General features: G+C 46.3%; 1 protein-coding gene across 1 annotated transcript; it reads left to right on the plus strand.

Moving 5' to 3' along the window:
• Positions 1–5: 5 nt before the first annotated feature.
• Positions 6–17,054, plus strand: LOC109314524 (C-factor-like; the record flags this gene model as incomplete). Its single annotated transcript, XM_019541738.1, has 6 exons — positions 6–98; positions 10,294–10,345; positions 11,224–11,411; positions 12,003–12,158; positions 13,565–13,675; positions 13,995–17,054. Coding segments are annotated over 6 exons (714 nt in total), but the record flags the coding sequence as incomplete, so codon positions are not given.
• Positions 17,055–17,596: the final 542 nt, after the last annotated feature.

The raw sequence follows: 17,596 nt of genomic DNA on the forward strand, positions 1-17,596 counted from the left end.
GCCGCGGCATCGGGCTGGGGCTGGCGCGGGGGCTGGCGGCCGGCCCCGCCGCCCCCGACCTGGTGCTCGCCACGTGCCGCTGCCCCGAGACGGCGCGGGTAAGGCGGGCCCGCGGGGCCGGAGGGTCTTGCGCCGCTGCTCGGGGCATGGCTCCCCCCGAGCGCGTGGCGGCGGGCGGCGGGGGGGGTTAGTTACTCGGACGGGGCCAGGGGGCTGTTTTCTGCTCGCGCCATTTACCGGCTCGGGATGTCGGCTTCCACGTGGGTCCTGGTGCAAGGGAGGACGAGGACCGCTGTCGCTAGATGACCCGCGGAGGTCCCTTCCCGCTTCTCCCGTGCCTAGACCTTCCCTGCGCCTTTAAAGGGTGGCCCGGCAGGCTGGGGCGCTAGTCTGGCAGGCCTGTTCATCGGAGCCCTCCGGCTGCGCTCCAACCCTGATGGAGGGTCTCGGCTGAAAGGGCTCGTTTTCTAACCTTGCCCTTCCCTGTACCAACAGGAAATGAAAGCCTCTACTCCAACGTGGTATTCGACCCAGGAGCCTGCCCAGAGCAGGGGGGCTGCACCCGATAATCGCCCTAAACTCGTGTGAATCTGTGCGAATCTCTTGCCGAGTTTTCCTGGGCGCCGGACGCGGGGTGCTGCGGTTCCCCGGTGCCAGGCTGGGGTGTCGGGGTTGACAGCTGTCTTGTGCGGAGTTTAGATGACGGAGGGGATAGGGTAGTTTGGATAGGGCTGATCCCGCTTCAGGCAGGGGTTGGACTAGCGCCTCTCAACCCGTGGGTCGCAGCCCAGAAGTGGGGCGCAAGAATATAGGAAAGGGTGGCAAACAAGCTTTAAAAACGGTTCATGTTTTGCATACATTTTTGAAAAACTAGATGCTACTTGTGCTTCACTATATGTTAGTGCTGTGTCTGCTAATAAACAGGGATCTGGGTTTTCTGTTTGCCAGGGAGAAATGCTTATTTTCTCTTTTAAAGAGCTGAGGTAGAGGCCAGTGCAGCTGGTGCAGGGGTCCCGGCAGTGGTGGGGGCAGTAACAAGTTTTGCTGCCCTGCTCCGCCATCCCACCTGCTGGGCTGCAGAGGCAGCTGCTGCCTGCGCCAGTCTGGCCAGGCTGCAGCCCCGTGCCTACTGTGAGCACAAATCTGGGGGGGCATGTGCCCCTCATTCACCCACCCCCCGTCCCCACACACTGGGGGCTGGTGCTTGGGGCAGGCGGCAGCAAGTCAGGAGTGCTGGGGTTGTGGGGGGCTGTGGGTTGGGAGTGAGCGGCTGACCAGCAGGGCCGGAGTGCTGTTTTCTACTTATTTACTGGGTCGGGACTGGCCCTTGATGTTTGCTTCCAAAGGGGTCCTGCTACAAAAAAGGTTGAGAACCGCTGTCACTAGATGACCTGGGGAGGTCCCTTCCTGCCGTGCTTCTCTGCTACTCCGAGCGGGTGTTCCTTGTGCCTTTAAAGGGTGCCCTGGCAGACTGAGGGCACTGTATCTGGCAGGCTTTTTCATCAGAGCCCTCTGGCTGTGCTCAAAAACTGATGGAGGGACTCAGCTGAAAGAGAAACACAGCCAAAAGGCTTCTGTTCTAACCTTGTTGTTCCCTATACCGAGCAGGAAATGAAAGCCTGATACCCCAACATATTCAGGAGCTCACAAAAACTCAAACTCTGTGCTCCTGTTTCATACACCTAGCTCAAAGGAGCACTCAAAGGTGGCTATTATCCCATCATGTTAAATGCATGTAGCCAGATAGCCTTAGAAACCGCATTTTCCTCATACAAAGGCATGCTGCCCCTTGCAAAATCAACCTCTGAACATGTAAGAAGCCTCTGTCTTCTAATATCTGTCCCTATAACACTCATGAGATCCTCTGCGTTCCCCAGCTGGTCAGAGACCATATTAGACATAATAGCTGTCAGGAGAATTAGTTATGGTTTTCCTCTCGTTGGCTTAATAACACTTTAATTTTGGGATTGGATTACAGTGCAAGAGCATGCACCAGACCGATCAGTTCACCTCCAGGTGACAGCCTGTCTCATTCTCCAGCAGCATAATGCTGCTGTGTATGCACTTGCATACTCTGTGGGAAAACAACTTTCAGATAACCTGGCACAATCTCTCAAAGCCTCCAAAGCTACACCGCTTAGTCTTGTGTTTGCTTCTCCTCCTATGATAAGATCTTGAATTTGAAGCATATCTGGAACAAATTGGACAAATTAGTGTACACTATGCAACAGCGCTTTCTATGCGTGAAGCTGGTGGAGAGGTGCAACCTGCCAGATATAACCTTTTTGATTGGATGCTTCGTCTAAAATTTCTTGTTTCTTATTGGTAGGGGGGGCTGGAAGGACAGGATGGGAGACCCCTTTTTATTAATCCATGATATAGGGTATAGTATGCTGTCAGGTTGTAGGGCAGAGTGTGGCACGCGAAGGCATTTTGCTTGGCATGCGTGCCTTGGGGTGGCCAACAGGAAGGGGCCAGGGCTGCGCTACCACAACACAAGGATTGGCCCCTCATGGCTCCTCTACCATCTATTCCTGGTACACCAACATCTTACAAGTTGAGGTTACAGGTGTTTTTGGCACTGCCCAAAAATGTTGCCGACCCTGTCTGAGGAAATGACATAGGAGAGCCTGCCCTCTGAAAGAGCTAATTTCTAGAGGTATGCAAGACTATAGCATGTGCACGCTGTTAAGTTTTCCATGTAAGTTGAAAGCATGGTTTGAAATGATGGGGGCCAACCTTGTGGCATGCCTGCCAAAGAGGTAGGCTCTGATCCTCTCTGAGCCATTCTGATTCCCTTCCCCTTCTCGATCCGTTGCTCTGCTCCCTGCCCAGTGCTTCCTGCCTGATCGACTGCTCTCCTTTCTGCTCTCAACCCTGTGCTCTCTGCCCTATCTGTCGCTGTAGTCCCAGCCCTTTCTCCAGTCCCCTGTGTGCCACAGACAGAGACTGCCCGTGCCCCTTGCGGCACACGTGCTGTGGGTTGGCCACCTCTGATTTAAAATGAAACCATTGCACCTCACTAGAGGATAAAGGAGCCAATAGAACTAGTGTACCTCCTTTCTAAGAAGAAAATGGGCCTGATTTTTAAAGATGTTGCTTATGTCCGTAGAAACCTGGAATCTGGTCATAAAATAATTTGGCCAACCACTTCGCCATTCTGTAAACGCAATGTTCTTGTCTAGGCAGGGAACAGGATGTAGCTTTAAAGCTGCAGTCTGGTAATCGCCTGGGATCCAGTGGAGACTATCTTGCTTGGATTGCAGGGTACTTGGGGTAGGGACTGCTCTTTATGTTACACCCTGGTGAACACAATGGAGGTCTCTAGGCAGTTCATTTAAATCAATATCATAAATCTCCTTTTGAAAATAGGAGGCTGAAAATATCACCACTTCAGCTTGCTAAGGGGTAATTCTAAAGGCTGTCTTCAGAAACCACTATGAAGAAGGGGAACAGGATGTTGAATAACTTAAAACTGCCACATAAATCTTAATGGCATTTCTAACTTTAATTGCTGAAATCCTAAGGGAACTTGAACACAAAACTCAACTCTTTCCTCTCCTTCTACCCTCCCAAGCAGTGTAGTCCAGAGTGAATCTCACTTTCTAAATCAGTAAGATGTGCTTCCCTCATATCTCACCCTTGCGAGCGAGAGCAAGAACGAGCAGAAGAACAATAGGATTGGTATTCCTCCCTTCTCTCCCCACTTGAATTAAGTACGACATTGGGCTTGGACCTACGTGACTTAAAAGCAGAAGCTTCAAGCTCAGAGCTTAACTTCCAAGTTCTTAAAGACTCTGCCTCTCCAAAGTCACTTTAGATACAGCTGGCTGTGAACTGGAGCCATTTACTCCACCTCAAAGATGAAGAGCTAGTGTACAGTGTGAGAAAACCCAGAGCAACAACGCTTATCCCAGAAGTCCTCCAGAGAGATAAAGTCTTTCCCAGGTGGAGGAACACCCTGGTGCAGAGGGACATGCCTGATTTTTCTCTCCCAGTAGAAAAGGCAGTGCCCATCTCTGCGGCGATAATGTAGAACAGCAGCAGATTGTTGCAGGCAAGCTTTGTTTGCAAAACCTGTGGATCAAGATGAATAATTCCCAAGTATTCTCTGCAGTGAGCTTGCCAAACAAATGGACTTTGATAATGTGGTGAAGTGGAGCAAGCCTGCAAGTGCTCCCTATAGATGTAATTATTATCCACCTCATAGGAGTGATATGCTGGACCCTTCAGCTTGGATTTGATTTTGTTAGTGCATAGTTCACACTGGTTTACACATTGCTTGTCCTACATGAGTAGTTGAATTGGCTACAAATATTGCATCAAGTCAATCCTGAACATCTGCTGAGAGGACCAAAAACTGCTGTAGGTCTTTTGGACAACCTGGAGAAAAGTTAATGTTAGGTGTGCTGAGGAGGCTGGTGGACCCTGGATCCTGGAATTCCATCTTTTCCCCATTTCTGGTCCAGTGACCAGAAATGGGCAACCTTGTGGCTGCCCCTCTCCTACAAAACCAGGCCACTCTTGATTGTGTGACGCACCAAGTGCTGTGGGTACTGTACAAGGAGAGATGCCTTCTTGAGAAACTAAATCCCTGGCAGGCAAGCGCTAAAGAAATCCAAGGGGATATTATGCCCTCCTACCCAAACCTGTCCCCCTTCCCCTCTAGAAGATGATCCTGCCAGATCATTTTGAGACGCACTCTGCCATCCTAGCCTCTCGCATTGAAACTGTGCTCCTTCTTTCCTCTCTGCTGTGTATCCCTGATTATATAGGAAAATGCTTTAAAATCCCTCACTTGCCAAAAATCCTTCATTTCTCTTCCCTGGAGGACTTCCAGTGATAAGAATGTGCTGCCGTTCATCCTTTGAAATAGGAGATGCCGTTATGAACAGTGCTGTGTCTGTTCCCTGTGCTACCGTGTGCAGCAAATGAGACACTGGAATGTTTCTGCACAAAATCTTGCTTGATGAAGAGCTCGGTATTCAGTGTGGCCGGCTAGACAAAAAAAGGACTTAGATGTTCTATGGGACAAGAACATGTGTCCTGCCAAGATAGGCACATCAAGGTCTCCAAGACAAAAGGTGCATTCTGAAAGGCTTTGTAACTTTATCAGTTCCTTGGGGCTTTTTTGTATTTGTATTTGTCTGGTGGGGGAGGAAAGAGCCTCATTTTCCTTGGTTTCTGGCTTTTGCTGAGTCACAGTGGACCATAGATTAGATGCAGTTGTAAGTCATTAAAAGGAATGTTTTAAGATAAACACCACCCAAAGACGCATGGGAGTCATGACCTGAAGCGATGTACAGCTGATTCAACAAAAGTGGCTGGCATAACCCTAGAAACCAAGGGCATCCAGGTTGTAGCCAGATTGGTCCAGAGGCAAAAGGAATCAAAGTTCATGGAAGAGGTGGTATCTTTTATCTCAGTGTTTCTCACACCATGGATTGCGACTCAAAAGTGGGTCACAAAAACATATATATGAAAGGGTTGCAAACAAAAAATGGATCAAAAAACTTTAAAAGTGGATTCTCCTTTAAAGACGAGAAAAAGTAGGAAACTGTGGCTTTTCCCTTGCAGGACGGAAGAGCTGCAGCCTGCAAGGGGCTGCTTGGGGGCCCCCCCTTTGTCCCATACATCCACCTCCTGCCCCACATGCTTGGGGGATGGGGGCAGGGGTTAGTGGGGCACTGGGTTGGGACTGCCCATAGATGTTTACAAATGGGTCCTGGTACAAAAAAGGTTGAGAACTGCTGTTTTATAGGACCTAGAGGTCAAAGTCTGTTCAACAGGCCAAGAGGAACTTCTAGGCAAGGCATAATCTAGGACTGCCTCAAGCTGTCAAGAGAAACATAAATCTTCCACTGCCCTTGTGGTCCTCTACTACTTTGATGGAGCTGCCAACAGGGGGTTCAGTTTTGTTTGACTTGGTCACTCTTAACTGGACTGAAATTGCTGGGGAACCTTCAGGCTACCCTTGGAGAGCTACAAAACTCCAGCCTTTTCAACAGTCCTTCTTACTGGGAAAGGGAAATGTCTAAGGAACTACCCGTAAATCCAGCAAACTGGACAAATGCATTGCAGCTGCTTTGGATGCAACCTAGAAATAGCGATCTTATATACCAGTGGGTCAGATGGAGCTGAAGGCAGGGAATGTCAAACAGAAGGGATTGAGAGTTTCCTGCTTGCTGACTTAAGTGTGATTTGTATTTATATTCCTTTCCTGGTCTGGTAAAGCAGCTGGCTGATAGGAACAAAGAGCCTTCCCGCCAAAATTGGTACTATTTCCTTATGCTAACAGAACAGTAACCTACATAATTGCTGATATAAGCACACAGCAAACTTGCTGAGATTTTTAAGGTCCTGAGGGAAGGTTTGTGGTTTTTTTTCCCTATTTACTACATTGCTATCATGCTGCATTTCCATGGGAATTGGAATGTAAGCTAAGTAGCAACTCCTCTGTCCAGGCTGTCATAAGCCATATTATCAGCACATTTAAAGGTATCTAGTTTGATACCTATGAAACTGGTCTCTGGTCACCATGGGTGGTATTCTGTTTCTCTACAATCATCCGAGCGGCAGGGGTTTAGTTGTCTACATGGCATTTGTAGCACTTACACGCAGGTGGCTGTTCTGTCTCCTGGCAGTGTGGACACATATATGGGCACTGTAACAAGTGGGCATCCTGGGGCCAGTCTAGTTGTTGGCCTGCCCACTTGTCTCGGGGCTAACTGCCCACCTGCCTTTCCTGCTACGCCTTTGATGAAACAACTGGAAGTTGTTAGCAAGGTGGGAGGCTGCCCGCTTAATTGCCTTGATGCCAAGGGCCTACATACAGCTCCCCTTAAACCATGTCCCATGCCTTGCAGATGGCATCCACAGCCTAACACCTGGCCCAAGCTTATTTGGCTTAACAGCCTGCCTATAGCATACCCCACACTGGGACCCACACTCCCGTGCCCTCACACTGGGCTCGCAGTCGCACCCACTTTGGGGCTCCCAGCCCCTCCGTTTGTCACGGACTCCCTGCCCGGCTCAGGACCCTCTTGGTCCCCTCTTGGGCTCTCATCCCCTTGCCCGACACTGGGCCTCGATCCCCTTGCCCTGGGGCTTCACACCCAGCTCCTTCTTGAGGCTCAGGATCCCGTTCCCCTTCAAGCCTCACACTCGGCTCCCTTTGTGAACCTCAGGCCTCGCTGTGGACCTGGGCTCTGTCTTGGGTCCCTTCACATGACTTAGACCTCGCCTCAGGTTTCACACCAGAAACCTGGGTCCTTGCTTTGTCTTGAAGGTGTGCTCCCCTAGCCTTTCCCCTCCACAAGGTAACCCGCAAGGCAGGGGGGCTGAGGCTTTCCGGCACCCATACTCACCCTTCACCAGGGAGGTACAGGTGTGGCACTTCCTGGAGACTACCCTGCCACCGGCAGCCCCACCACCCTGTCCAACCCCAGCAGGGTGCAGTTCTAGGTCATGCCCCAGGACCAGGAGCCTCCACCATCCCCATCGCTCCTGCCCTGTACCTCCAAGATGTTACATGAGCAACAGCTGTAGCTGGGTAGTGTTCTTCTCCCGGCTGCTTGCAGCCAACTTCTGGCTCCACTGCTCAAGGCCTGCTCTTATAACAGATGGGCTCTGTTCCCGCTCAGGCAGTTGTGCCTGATGGGGAGTGCAGCACTTGTAGGCTGCTCTGCTGCTTGCCTATGCCCCAGGCATATGCACTACCTGTGTAGCCTGAGCATGCACACTAGATTACGCACTGGCCATGTATATGCCTACTGTGTACATACGCTTCTTGTGGATGCACACTGGAATCCACAGCCAAAAATTGTAGGCAGGCCAAAACCCATGATTAGCAAAGTGTTGGACTCGGCAGCGGCAATGTCTTCCCATCTTTTAGCCCCAATAGGTAAGCAGTTAGGGCATTTGCCTAGAGAGCCCCAGAGATCCAGGTTTTAGAAAGGGAGAGTCCTCCCGTGTTTTCCCCCAGATTGATTTTAAACTTGTTCCTCCGTATTGTTTCAGTTTGTTCACAGTTCTCTTTGCACCTTGAAGTGGCTACTGCTGTGAAAGGTTGGGTTTGTTCTTTCTGAGCTCTGTTACTGGGTGTCTAAGCCACTGGACGTGTGAAACTGCGGGCTAATTTGCCTTAAAACACTGACTTCAAAAATTAAATTTGAAATCTTAAGACATTATAGGAAGCTTAGGCTTTGATGCCCCATACATTACTCAGATAGGCTTATTTAAGAGATGTTTGTTTTTAAATAATTAGATTTTCTTTTTTGGCTAAATCTCTTTAGCCGTCCTGGTTTAAAGACACCTGCATAGTCACTAGAAACAGAACTTCACAAACAATTTAGCTCAAGTCAATGTGCGTTCTCTGAAGAGACATTCCAGTAACACCCTGAAGTCCAGTTAGCAAGAGCAATGTAAAAACTATTGTGATTATTAGTATCTTTAATCTAGGATTGAGGCACATTTACACTAAGTCCGTTACTAAGGGGCTTATTACAGATCGTTCATGTTGGCTCAGATGTAATCATCACTGATAGTTTAGCTTAACAGAGATTCTTTGTTAATGGTATCTGCAAAGCTTAGACTTGAGAGAACTGGCAACTCATTCTTAGCTACCAGCTTGTAGAATAGACATCTGTTTCCTGGAAGCTTAAGATGAAATAATTTAAAGATTGCCGAATAAGTAGCTACGCTACACTATTTCTTGCTGTCTTGGGAGTACTCAAGAATGGGGAAGATCCCCCTATGCTCTCTGCTCAGCATGAGATCTTTTTTTGAAACAAGTGATGCCATGCCCCTTTTAGCAGTATCTTCTCTTAATTTCTTTTAATTTGATGCACCAATATCTAATGGTGTCTCAAGTGGAGAGCAAAGAGCCATGAATTTGCTACCCAGGGGTTGATAGTCCAGTGTGAAGCAAATGCTGTCATGCAAATACCTCTGTGTTCAGTATTTTTAAATGTGTTTTTCCCCCAGAAACGTGGATAAATGCTGAGGGATATTTTATATTTAGCTCTTGATTTTTAGTGTAGCTCTTGCCTGAACTTTCTGAGCATTCAGAAACCACTCTGAGAGGCGCACCAGATGGAAGAGAGAGGGGTGATACTGGATAGATGGCTTACTGTGGGCCCTAACTTATAGTTAAGCTACACTAGGTAACCGCAATGGAGTATCTTCTTGTAAGTGTGACCTGAGAGCTGATTGTCTGGAGCATGGTGCATTATTCTATAGTTTAAGGCAGGTTGAAAATGGAGTCTCTAAGTAGCTCTGAAAAGGGAAGCTGCCCCTCCCTTAGGAGAGCATTTTCCAAGTTGTGGCTGACCCCCATTCCAGAAGGGCTCCCAAATGAGTGAACTCGTTCCAGATGTTTTCAGTCTCCTGGGCCGCTGAGCCCACACCTTCCAGGAATGTCTGACTGTGGGAATTCCGTCTCTCGAATAAGCTGAAGAAGAATGCAGCCTGTCTGCCTCACTTGGCAAGGTTTCCCTCTTGGCTTCATGGCCTAGAAGTGGAAATAGTCCACCAGGGCCTATAAATCTGAGTCCGACACACACCTTGCCTATTGGCAGCTATGCCACCAGAGCCAGTCACGTTCCTGCGAGAACAAAGAACAGGGACTTTTCTTGTTCCCTTAGCCAGTCAAACTTTTAGTTTGTAATTTCACTGAGCCTGCCTCATTTGGCACAGCTTAATTGTGGTATGACAGTTCTTTGCTGTAACAATCTATTGTGCCGTGCATGCCAAAACAGGGAAACTAAAGTTGCTGGGGTGATGTGTAGCTGTCTGATAAAAGGCACTTCCTCAGGGTTTGCCCTTTTAGGTTCCAATATCACATGCTCCTTGCTTAAAGTAGTGCTGGGCTGATTGCCGCAACCAGTAGAGGTGTCCTCATCTCAAATAATGGACTGTTCTTTTTATAGCCACAGAGAATGACTCAGATGCTGACTCTCTAAGTGGGAGGTATTGCAATACCTGGTTGACTGATTTCAGGACAAGGTAGGATTCGTGGAATGGAGTCAACTCCAAGGTCCCTCATGCAGTGGCCAGACTTGTTATATGAACATTTTCCAGGTTAGAGCAATAAAAACTATAACCAGGATACTGTCATGGTGGAGGGGCTGTCAGCAGTTTTAACAAGCAGATCACAAGGAGCTTGGCTTTGCAGAAGGGCCCAACATCCTGCTCTAATGAGAGAACCGTATTGAATCCTGAGCTTTCCTGAAAAGAAAGCTGTAAACACATGCAGGGAAGATAACACACTTCAAACTTCCTTCCTCTTTCTAGGAACTGCAGCAGCTCAGCAAGCAATATAACAATATCAGGTTGCTTCAACTTGGTGAGTGAAAAGACATTTTATAACAGAAATGTGTCTTCCAAGTAAAGGGGTGGGGGTTGGTCCTGAGATACAACATGGAGGGAGGGTTGAAGATCAGTAGTCGTATAGAGGTTTCCTCCTTAATTCTTAACTCACACTTGCCAGGATACTGTCCACTTTTTTCCTGTCTTCTATTGTTTGACAGCATTTGACTTTCATGGTTAGTTTGCCTCTTAGTAAGGCTGTCTGCGCTGAACTCATAGACTAGTGACATTTTTCTCCTAGACTAATTATGGCACTTGATATCTGTAGCTTAACTCTCATTCCAGACGCATGTATTTGATTATGCCAGCAGACCATCTCATTCAAAGAACCCTGAAATTAGGATTTGTACTCAGTCTGTCTGGATTTCATATGGGTGAAATGGCTTTGATAACTCCCAAGAACAATCCTTTCATGATCAGCGCCAGTACAGCCATGATGCTGGACCTGGATCTCTTAGACCTACTATTTTGTCTCCAATTTTTTTTGATATGACAAACCTTCCAATCTGGATATGAGAAAGTGGAAATAAAGTGAACATTGGGACGGGTGTTGTATGATTGCAGCGTAGGAAGTGAGGTTTTTCCTTAACATCTTCATTAAAAGAAAGAATGTGGATGAAGAATTGGGCAGAAGGGAAGGGGAGGATGTAAGCCATATAACTTTCATTTTGTCTGAAAGTTCTCTCCATGCCTGTTGCAATGAGACTTAATGCCACCCACATACATTGCCTAAACATGCCCTAAACCACACTAATGCTCTGGCTTTGTAGTTCCAGTACATAATGTGCTGTAACATAGGATATTGTTGGCATACACAATCTATTTTACTGCTGTTCCCTTTCCTTCTCGTGGCAGATGTGGTTTCTGAAAACAGCATAAAAAAAGTAGTTAAGGAAGTAGAAGAGATTGTAGGAGACAAAGGGCTGAACTGCCTCATTAACAATGCTGGCATCAATGTGCTTGCTTCCCTGGAAGATGTCACTGCTGAAACAATGCTGACCATTTATGAAACCAACACGGTTGCCCAGTTGATGGTTACCAAGGTAAGAATGAAATGTGGGTTCACTCTGCACTTCATGCATTACTTGCATAACTCATCTTTGGCCTCTCCCTCTTTACAGTACCATCCTCTTTTGGTGACTTTTAGACCCCTGTTAATATTTAATCTTCCTGCCTCTGCCCATCAGAAACACGGAGAGTTTTTTCTGAAAGCTCTTAATCTGTTGCATTCAACTAGTATGGAGATGTTAGTTCAACTCAACTCAACCTGCTGGATTAGGCAATGAATAGTACACACGGTAGACCTCCTCAAGGTCAGCTTCCTTAGCCTTCAGTTTTATGCAAAGCTCCATGCTTAGTGTTTTCCTGAAGTCCTCAGTACCAGGTGTCCAGAATCACATAGAAGGCAGCTTTTTGTGAATCCTATGCCCAGTTATATTCAGGTGCCAACCAACTCACTAGCTAAAGCTAGGTATTACACAGGGGATCTTTTTTGGCCAACTTACAGAGATGTTAGCTTAAAATTGTCTTGGCCATATTGCACTCGACTCAGTAGAACACAGTTTGAGCCTGAAACTGGTTGTGGTCAGGTAAAACTGAAGCTGAATTGAAATGTAATGACTTTTTTCTTGCAGGCTTTTCTTCCCCTTCTGAGAAAAGCAGCCCAACTGAGCACTGGCATGGGGTGTCACCGAGCTGCCATTATCAACATGTCCTCGCTAGCTGCCTCCATGCAGTTGGTCCAGGCAAATGAGATGTTCCTCAAAGTGTATCCTTACAGAATAGCAAAGGTGAGTCTTTCCCAAAACTGTGCTCAACTGGAAGGATGCAAATCTCTGAGTTAAAGTGGATCCTAAACTTAAAATTGAACCAGAAATGATGAGGTGACTTGGTTACTGGGCATATAGCTACTTGCTAGTCAGCACAAAATAAAACTGGTTAGAAGCTGTTTCTGGCAAAATTTTCATTAAGACATCCCGGTTTTGCATTTGAGATAAAGATGCCACATTCCTTAACCTCCTGCCACAAGGCATTCAAGTCCTGACACAAGTACTTCTCTGAAATGAGTCGTTTTAGAGATGGACCTAGAATTGTAGGGAGGCCTCCCCAGGCCAAGGATGTGCCTAGCTGGCCTTATAGTGTACTTCTATCAAAGCTCAGCAAAGAGACCAATATGACAGGCATTAAACTGGTTACAATATGTAGTGTCTTTTATTTTTGTAATGGTGGCATTAATCAGAAAAAGTTGGACATGAGTTTCAAGAGCCTATGCAGCCAGGGTCTGTGGTGGTTGTACACAGACTAATATTGGATCAAGGATGGCTACAGCATGAAGGTGGCTGCCTGGGTCAAATTCTAGGTTGAGTGGTACATCAAATTCACTCATGTTGCACCTTCACCTCAGCTGCTAATATTCTGGGTCACAGCTACTTTGGAAATAAAATGGAAAGCTCATTTCTTTCTACCTAGCTTTTCTTGTATCCTCAGACAACATAACCACAGTGGCACAAAGCATTCCCTATAAACATATGAAGCAGCTTACTTTGGTAGGCTGGGCAGCAGCATAAAGGCTGCAACCCGTATTCTTAGTTTTTAAGAGCATTTATACATGTGCTCCGGGAACTGGGGGGAGGGTGCTTTAATTGGTGCTGCTCTGAGAGCCACTCTAATTAAAGTGCCCAGAGCATCTTGTATATCAGCGTGCCTGCCCTAAAAAATGAAAGCCGGGGCGGGGGGGGGCATGCTTTAACTAAAGCTCGTCAAATGAGCTTTAGTTAAAGCACCCCCGCTGCCATTTTTCAGTGCAGGGATGCTGATACATGTGGTGCTGGAGTCTGGAGCAGAGTAATTACCACACTCCAACAAACTTGATTAATCATGTCTGCTCCAACGTGCTGTAATTACAGCGTGTCAGAGCAGCTTCGCTGCATGTGTCTAGGAACCCTAAGTGTTTGGGAGGTGCCTGGCCTTCAGGGGTCAAGAGTACATAGCTATAACTTTCAGAATCCTAGAATTGATATTAACAGGGATATTCCTGTGTTGTTAGACACTTACTTGCTAGCCATCAGTACTTGCCCAAAAGGTGAAGCATTTGATTTGATAAGGGGAGTGGTGATGGAAATGGGATGCCAGCTGGCTTGGAAGCTCATAGTATGTAAAACTGCTCTACTGAGAGATATGGTCTTTCCTCTTACAGACCGCACTAAATATGATCACCAGATGTCTTGCTGCAGACTTGAAATCAGATGGAATTCTTTGCATTTCTTTGCACCCAGGATGGGTTCAAACTGATATGGGAGGAAACCTGGTTAGTGACCTACAGACTTTCTTTAACTACAAAAGTAGGACTCTGCTTGTTGCTGCAACCCCTTTTATTTATTGTTATAATATAAAAACTGTAAAAGATTATAGATATAGATGTATGTCCTTTATATGTTATAGTCCCCTTTTGCAGCTCCTTAATTCTACATGTTGCAAAGCTCTGTGCACTTAATTAGTTTGCAAGATGTATTTAATGTTACATTTAAGGAAGCTTTTGTCTCATTCTAGCAGAAATGTTAAGTGCAGTTTTATTGCCTGTCCTTCCCAAAGGATGGTCTCAAATAATTGCCTTGTTTTAATCTTAGGCTCCCTTACAGGTAGAAGATTCAATTCCAGGTATCCTCTCAGTCTTGGCTAATCTTGGTGAAAAGCACAATGGCTCCTTCCTAGACTGGCAAGGGGAAACATTACCATGGTAACATCAACGGGACCAGATTGCCAGCTAATATTTAACTTGTGGCACTGTCTTTGTCTATAGTTTCTTTTTTTATACTAGTTTTGAAATAACCTGTTTGTTGTTCAACTGGACAGATGTATTTGGGAAGTAGTGACAGATTTCTGTTTGTTTGTTTTTAATCTGTAATGACTTGACCAGAGCAATATGCTTTTTGGCAAACACTTTGCCTTGGAAGGCAAGGCAGCAGCATTTGGAGTGCGTACCCTTCACCTACCACCCCAACTTGCTAAAGTGCAGCTTGAGGCTAGGAACTGTTCCACTTAGCTTCCAAAAAACCAAAGGAGAGAGCTCTTCAAAGGTAATATAAGGCATACTACCTTGGCCAAAGTCAGAGGTGACAGACACCACTGCCTCTGGAGTTAGGCCTACTGATATATGAAATGGAATTATTCAGATATTTCATGCTGAAAGGTAGAGGGAGATGTCTGGATTTCTCCTGAAAAGTGAACTGCTTTCTTACCTTTTGTACTGTACATGAATCTTGCAGGTGACAACTCAGGTGAACCGATAGTGAAGTTCACTTAAATCACCCGGATTCTGCATTTCTGTAACCTCTTCAGTCTCTTCTGTTAGCAAGCCCATGTTGATTGCACAAGACTCTTGTTTACTTCCACAACGGATGCCTAATACACCCTGGTACGATGGGGGAGGCTCTTGGACATAATCTCCTAACCAGTCTCCAATAAAAGTCTTATTAAACAAAACACCTGTTTACTGAACTACTTCAGAGGCTTTTCTACTTAGAAGTCTAGGTCTCTGCTCAAAGTGAGTAGAGATCAAATTTCCATTTGAAAGGTATTGCTCTCTGGCCAGTGCTACATGAGAGTGTCTCTGTTAGAGGCTGGTTAAACTCAGTTGGACCTGTCCAAAACATGGGCAGCAAAGGTGGAATGTATCTCTTCCAGGGGGAACAATATCCTTATCTGGTATAAACATTGTTGAATAATAACTGAGGGAGGATGAAAGGAAGGATTCCCTGACTGAGTCTCTTCCACAGCAGTTTTCTGTGTACAATAACGGCCTGAATGATTTCTGTTCAAGCCAAACTGGCTAGTTACTTCAGTGTGCCAAATAAATGGTTTCCTGTCTCAAGTAAGGTAACATAACATGGGCAAGAACCAAAGATATGCATGGTCTTTCCTGGACAGTAGACATCCTTATAAACCTGCCCTAGTTTACTTGCTTGCTGGAGTCAGGTGGAGTTAAGGTATGGGCACTGCAGTGCCTAGATCTTTTGAAACCACATGACTCTAGTGGAATTTAAACTTTCACTTCTAAATTTTCCAGCCCTTTATGGGACCTCTTCTGTGAGCCCACCATAACCCGTACCAAGATGTCTTGCCAGGATCTATAGACAACAGCTTGAATCAATAGCTGTTAGGGCAGCTCACATCTGCTTGCATGGATATAAGCTGATTCTAAGGCTCAGCTCTCTGCAAAGGTGGGGAAGAAGGGAGTAATCGGCCACAGCCACTTCAGCAGCAGTTGAAGAGTGCAAGAGGCTCTGCTTGCTTCCAAACAGGTAGACCTTCAACAGCTGGGATGAGTGTGGGGAATCCACTCTTTTTGCAGGCAAGGAAGAGGGCTAGTCATGCTCTTGAGGAGCAAAAACCCTTGTTGGTGTCACCATCCTAACTACAGGAGGTGGGGAGGGGAGCCAGGGGGAGAAAGGGAGCCTAAAGGGGCAGTCACTAAGGACAGGACAAATGGGACTAAACCATGTCCAGGAAGGGTATGCTGTGTGCCTGAAACCTAGATTAATCAAAATCCTACCCTGTGCTGGTTCTGGTACTGTCAGTATAGGTTCTGCCTTGTAAAACATCCTACATGGACACACATACATGGAAACACCCTTATAAGTGATGATTCTGATACATGTCTCTGGAACCAAAAACATTTTTTATAAAATAAACCTGGTACTAACAGCTCAGAGCACACCTAATGCTGAAACTGGATTTAATCTATAGATGGTCTGTGTCTTCATAGCTCTTTTACATCTAAAGAACCTGTAATCAGTAGCTCTCAACAGTGGAGTTCCATGGTTGGTGCTGCCTACTACTTGTGTTAGTCTTAAATCCTGACACTCCATTATCTGCTTCTGTTGAAACTGTTACAGGATAAAAATAGCCAGGATAATACCAGTGGAAGAGTGGGCATCAACTGACATCTTACAGTGGATGCCAACACCAAGTCTGTAAATTGTCTTTTGCCTCAGCTGCCAAACACATGCCAGTGACTTTCATTGCAATCCTCCCTCCATAACTGTGATCAAAGCACATGCCTGGAGCTAAATGGCTGTATGTTGGTGCTCCCTCTCACGGTTATTGGCTGGTGAGCTGCAATTAAGTCTAAGTCACTGAGTTCCAGATACAGGTTTTCCAGATACAAGTTAGTTGGCTCAAGTGGTCAAGGGATTCATCTTTTCAAAACTTACGTTACAACATTTCCTTTCCAAAGGGATAGTCCTGTTCATAGGCATGGAGTACTTTAGCCATTCATTCCCCCTCTCAGAATGGAGGAAATAGAACTACTGATTGAAATTTGGCGCATAGCCTAGAGCTCTGTTGGATAGCAGCACATTCCTTTTTCTCCTCCATGAACTCCTTGTTCATTTGCCTTCCAATGGCAATCCAAAAGCACCCATACTGTGCAATGTCATGGCCTAATTCCTGTTCTGTGATGTGTCAAAGAAGAGTCGCTTGTGATGAAATGTGTTTGTGTTTGATGCTACTCCAACTCGTGCATAAAGGACAGGTGCAAAAAAGGGGAACAGTGTGGGGGCAGTCCTTCATGCAAATGACAAAGACTTAAAAAGCTGGAGAAGCCACCTCAACCAAAAATTTCCTCTGACAGGCTTGGATGTGTTTTGTTTTTAGCACTGTAGATTTTTTTTGGTCTAGCCTGGAAGCATCAGCAGTTGCTGAAGAACTAGCACAGTCATTACATCAGGCGCAGCTCAGAGCAAAAGGGGATAATAGATGAGGGGAAAGCACAGATAAGCCAACAAAGGTTCACCATGGGTCAATGGAATATGGAAAAATCAGTGTTAACAAGAAATTAATTCTTGGTCCGTCATTTTATTACCAGTTTAAATGTGGACATGCTTCAGCCAGTTATAATTTTTCATGCCCTCTCCCCCTAACCCTATTTTGCATTACAACTTCCATGCAGGAACCAGCCCCAAAATTCCTGCTTTGTAGTCCAGGGTTCAGATGTTATCTCCAGGAATACTGCCAGAAAATTTGGCTGTGGGTATGGTGTGATGTTCTTTTCCCTGTCTGTATGCTTCTTCCACCTGCATGGGATGGTCTCCAGACGTCAGCACGTTGGCCAGGTTTGCTTTTCTGACTTGGCATGGATCACTGCTGAACGTTCAGGGAATGGGATGCCATAGTGGCAAAGCAAAGCAAACATTTGCATACCAATGCATCTCAAACAAGACTAAGGATG

The sequence above is a fragment of the Crocodylus porosus genome, unplaced genomic scaffold (assembly GCF_001723895.1).
Source record: "Crocodylus porosus isolate Cpor-Errol unplaced genomic scaffold, CroPor_comp1, whole genome shotgun sequence".
Lineage (NCBI taxonomy): Eukaryota > Metazoa > Chordata > Crocodylia > Crocodylidae > Crocodylus > Crocodylus porosus.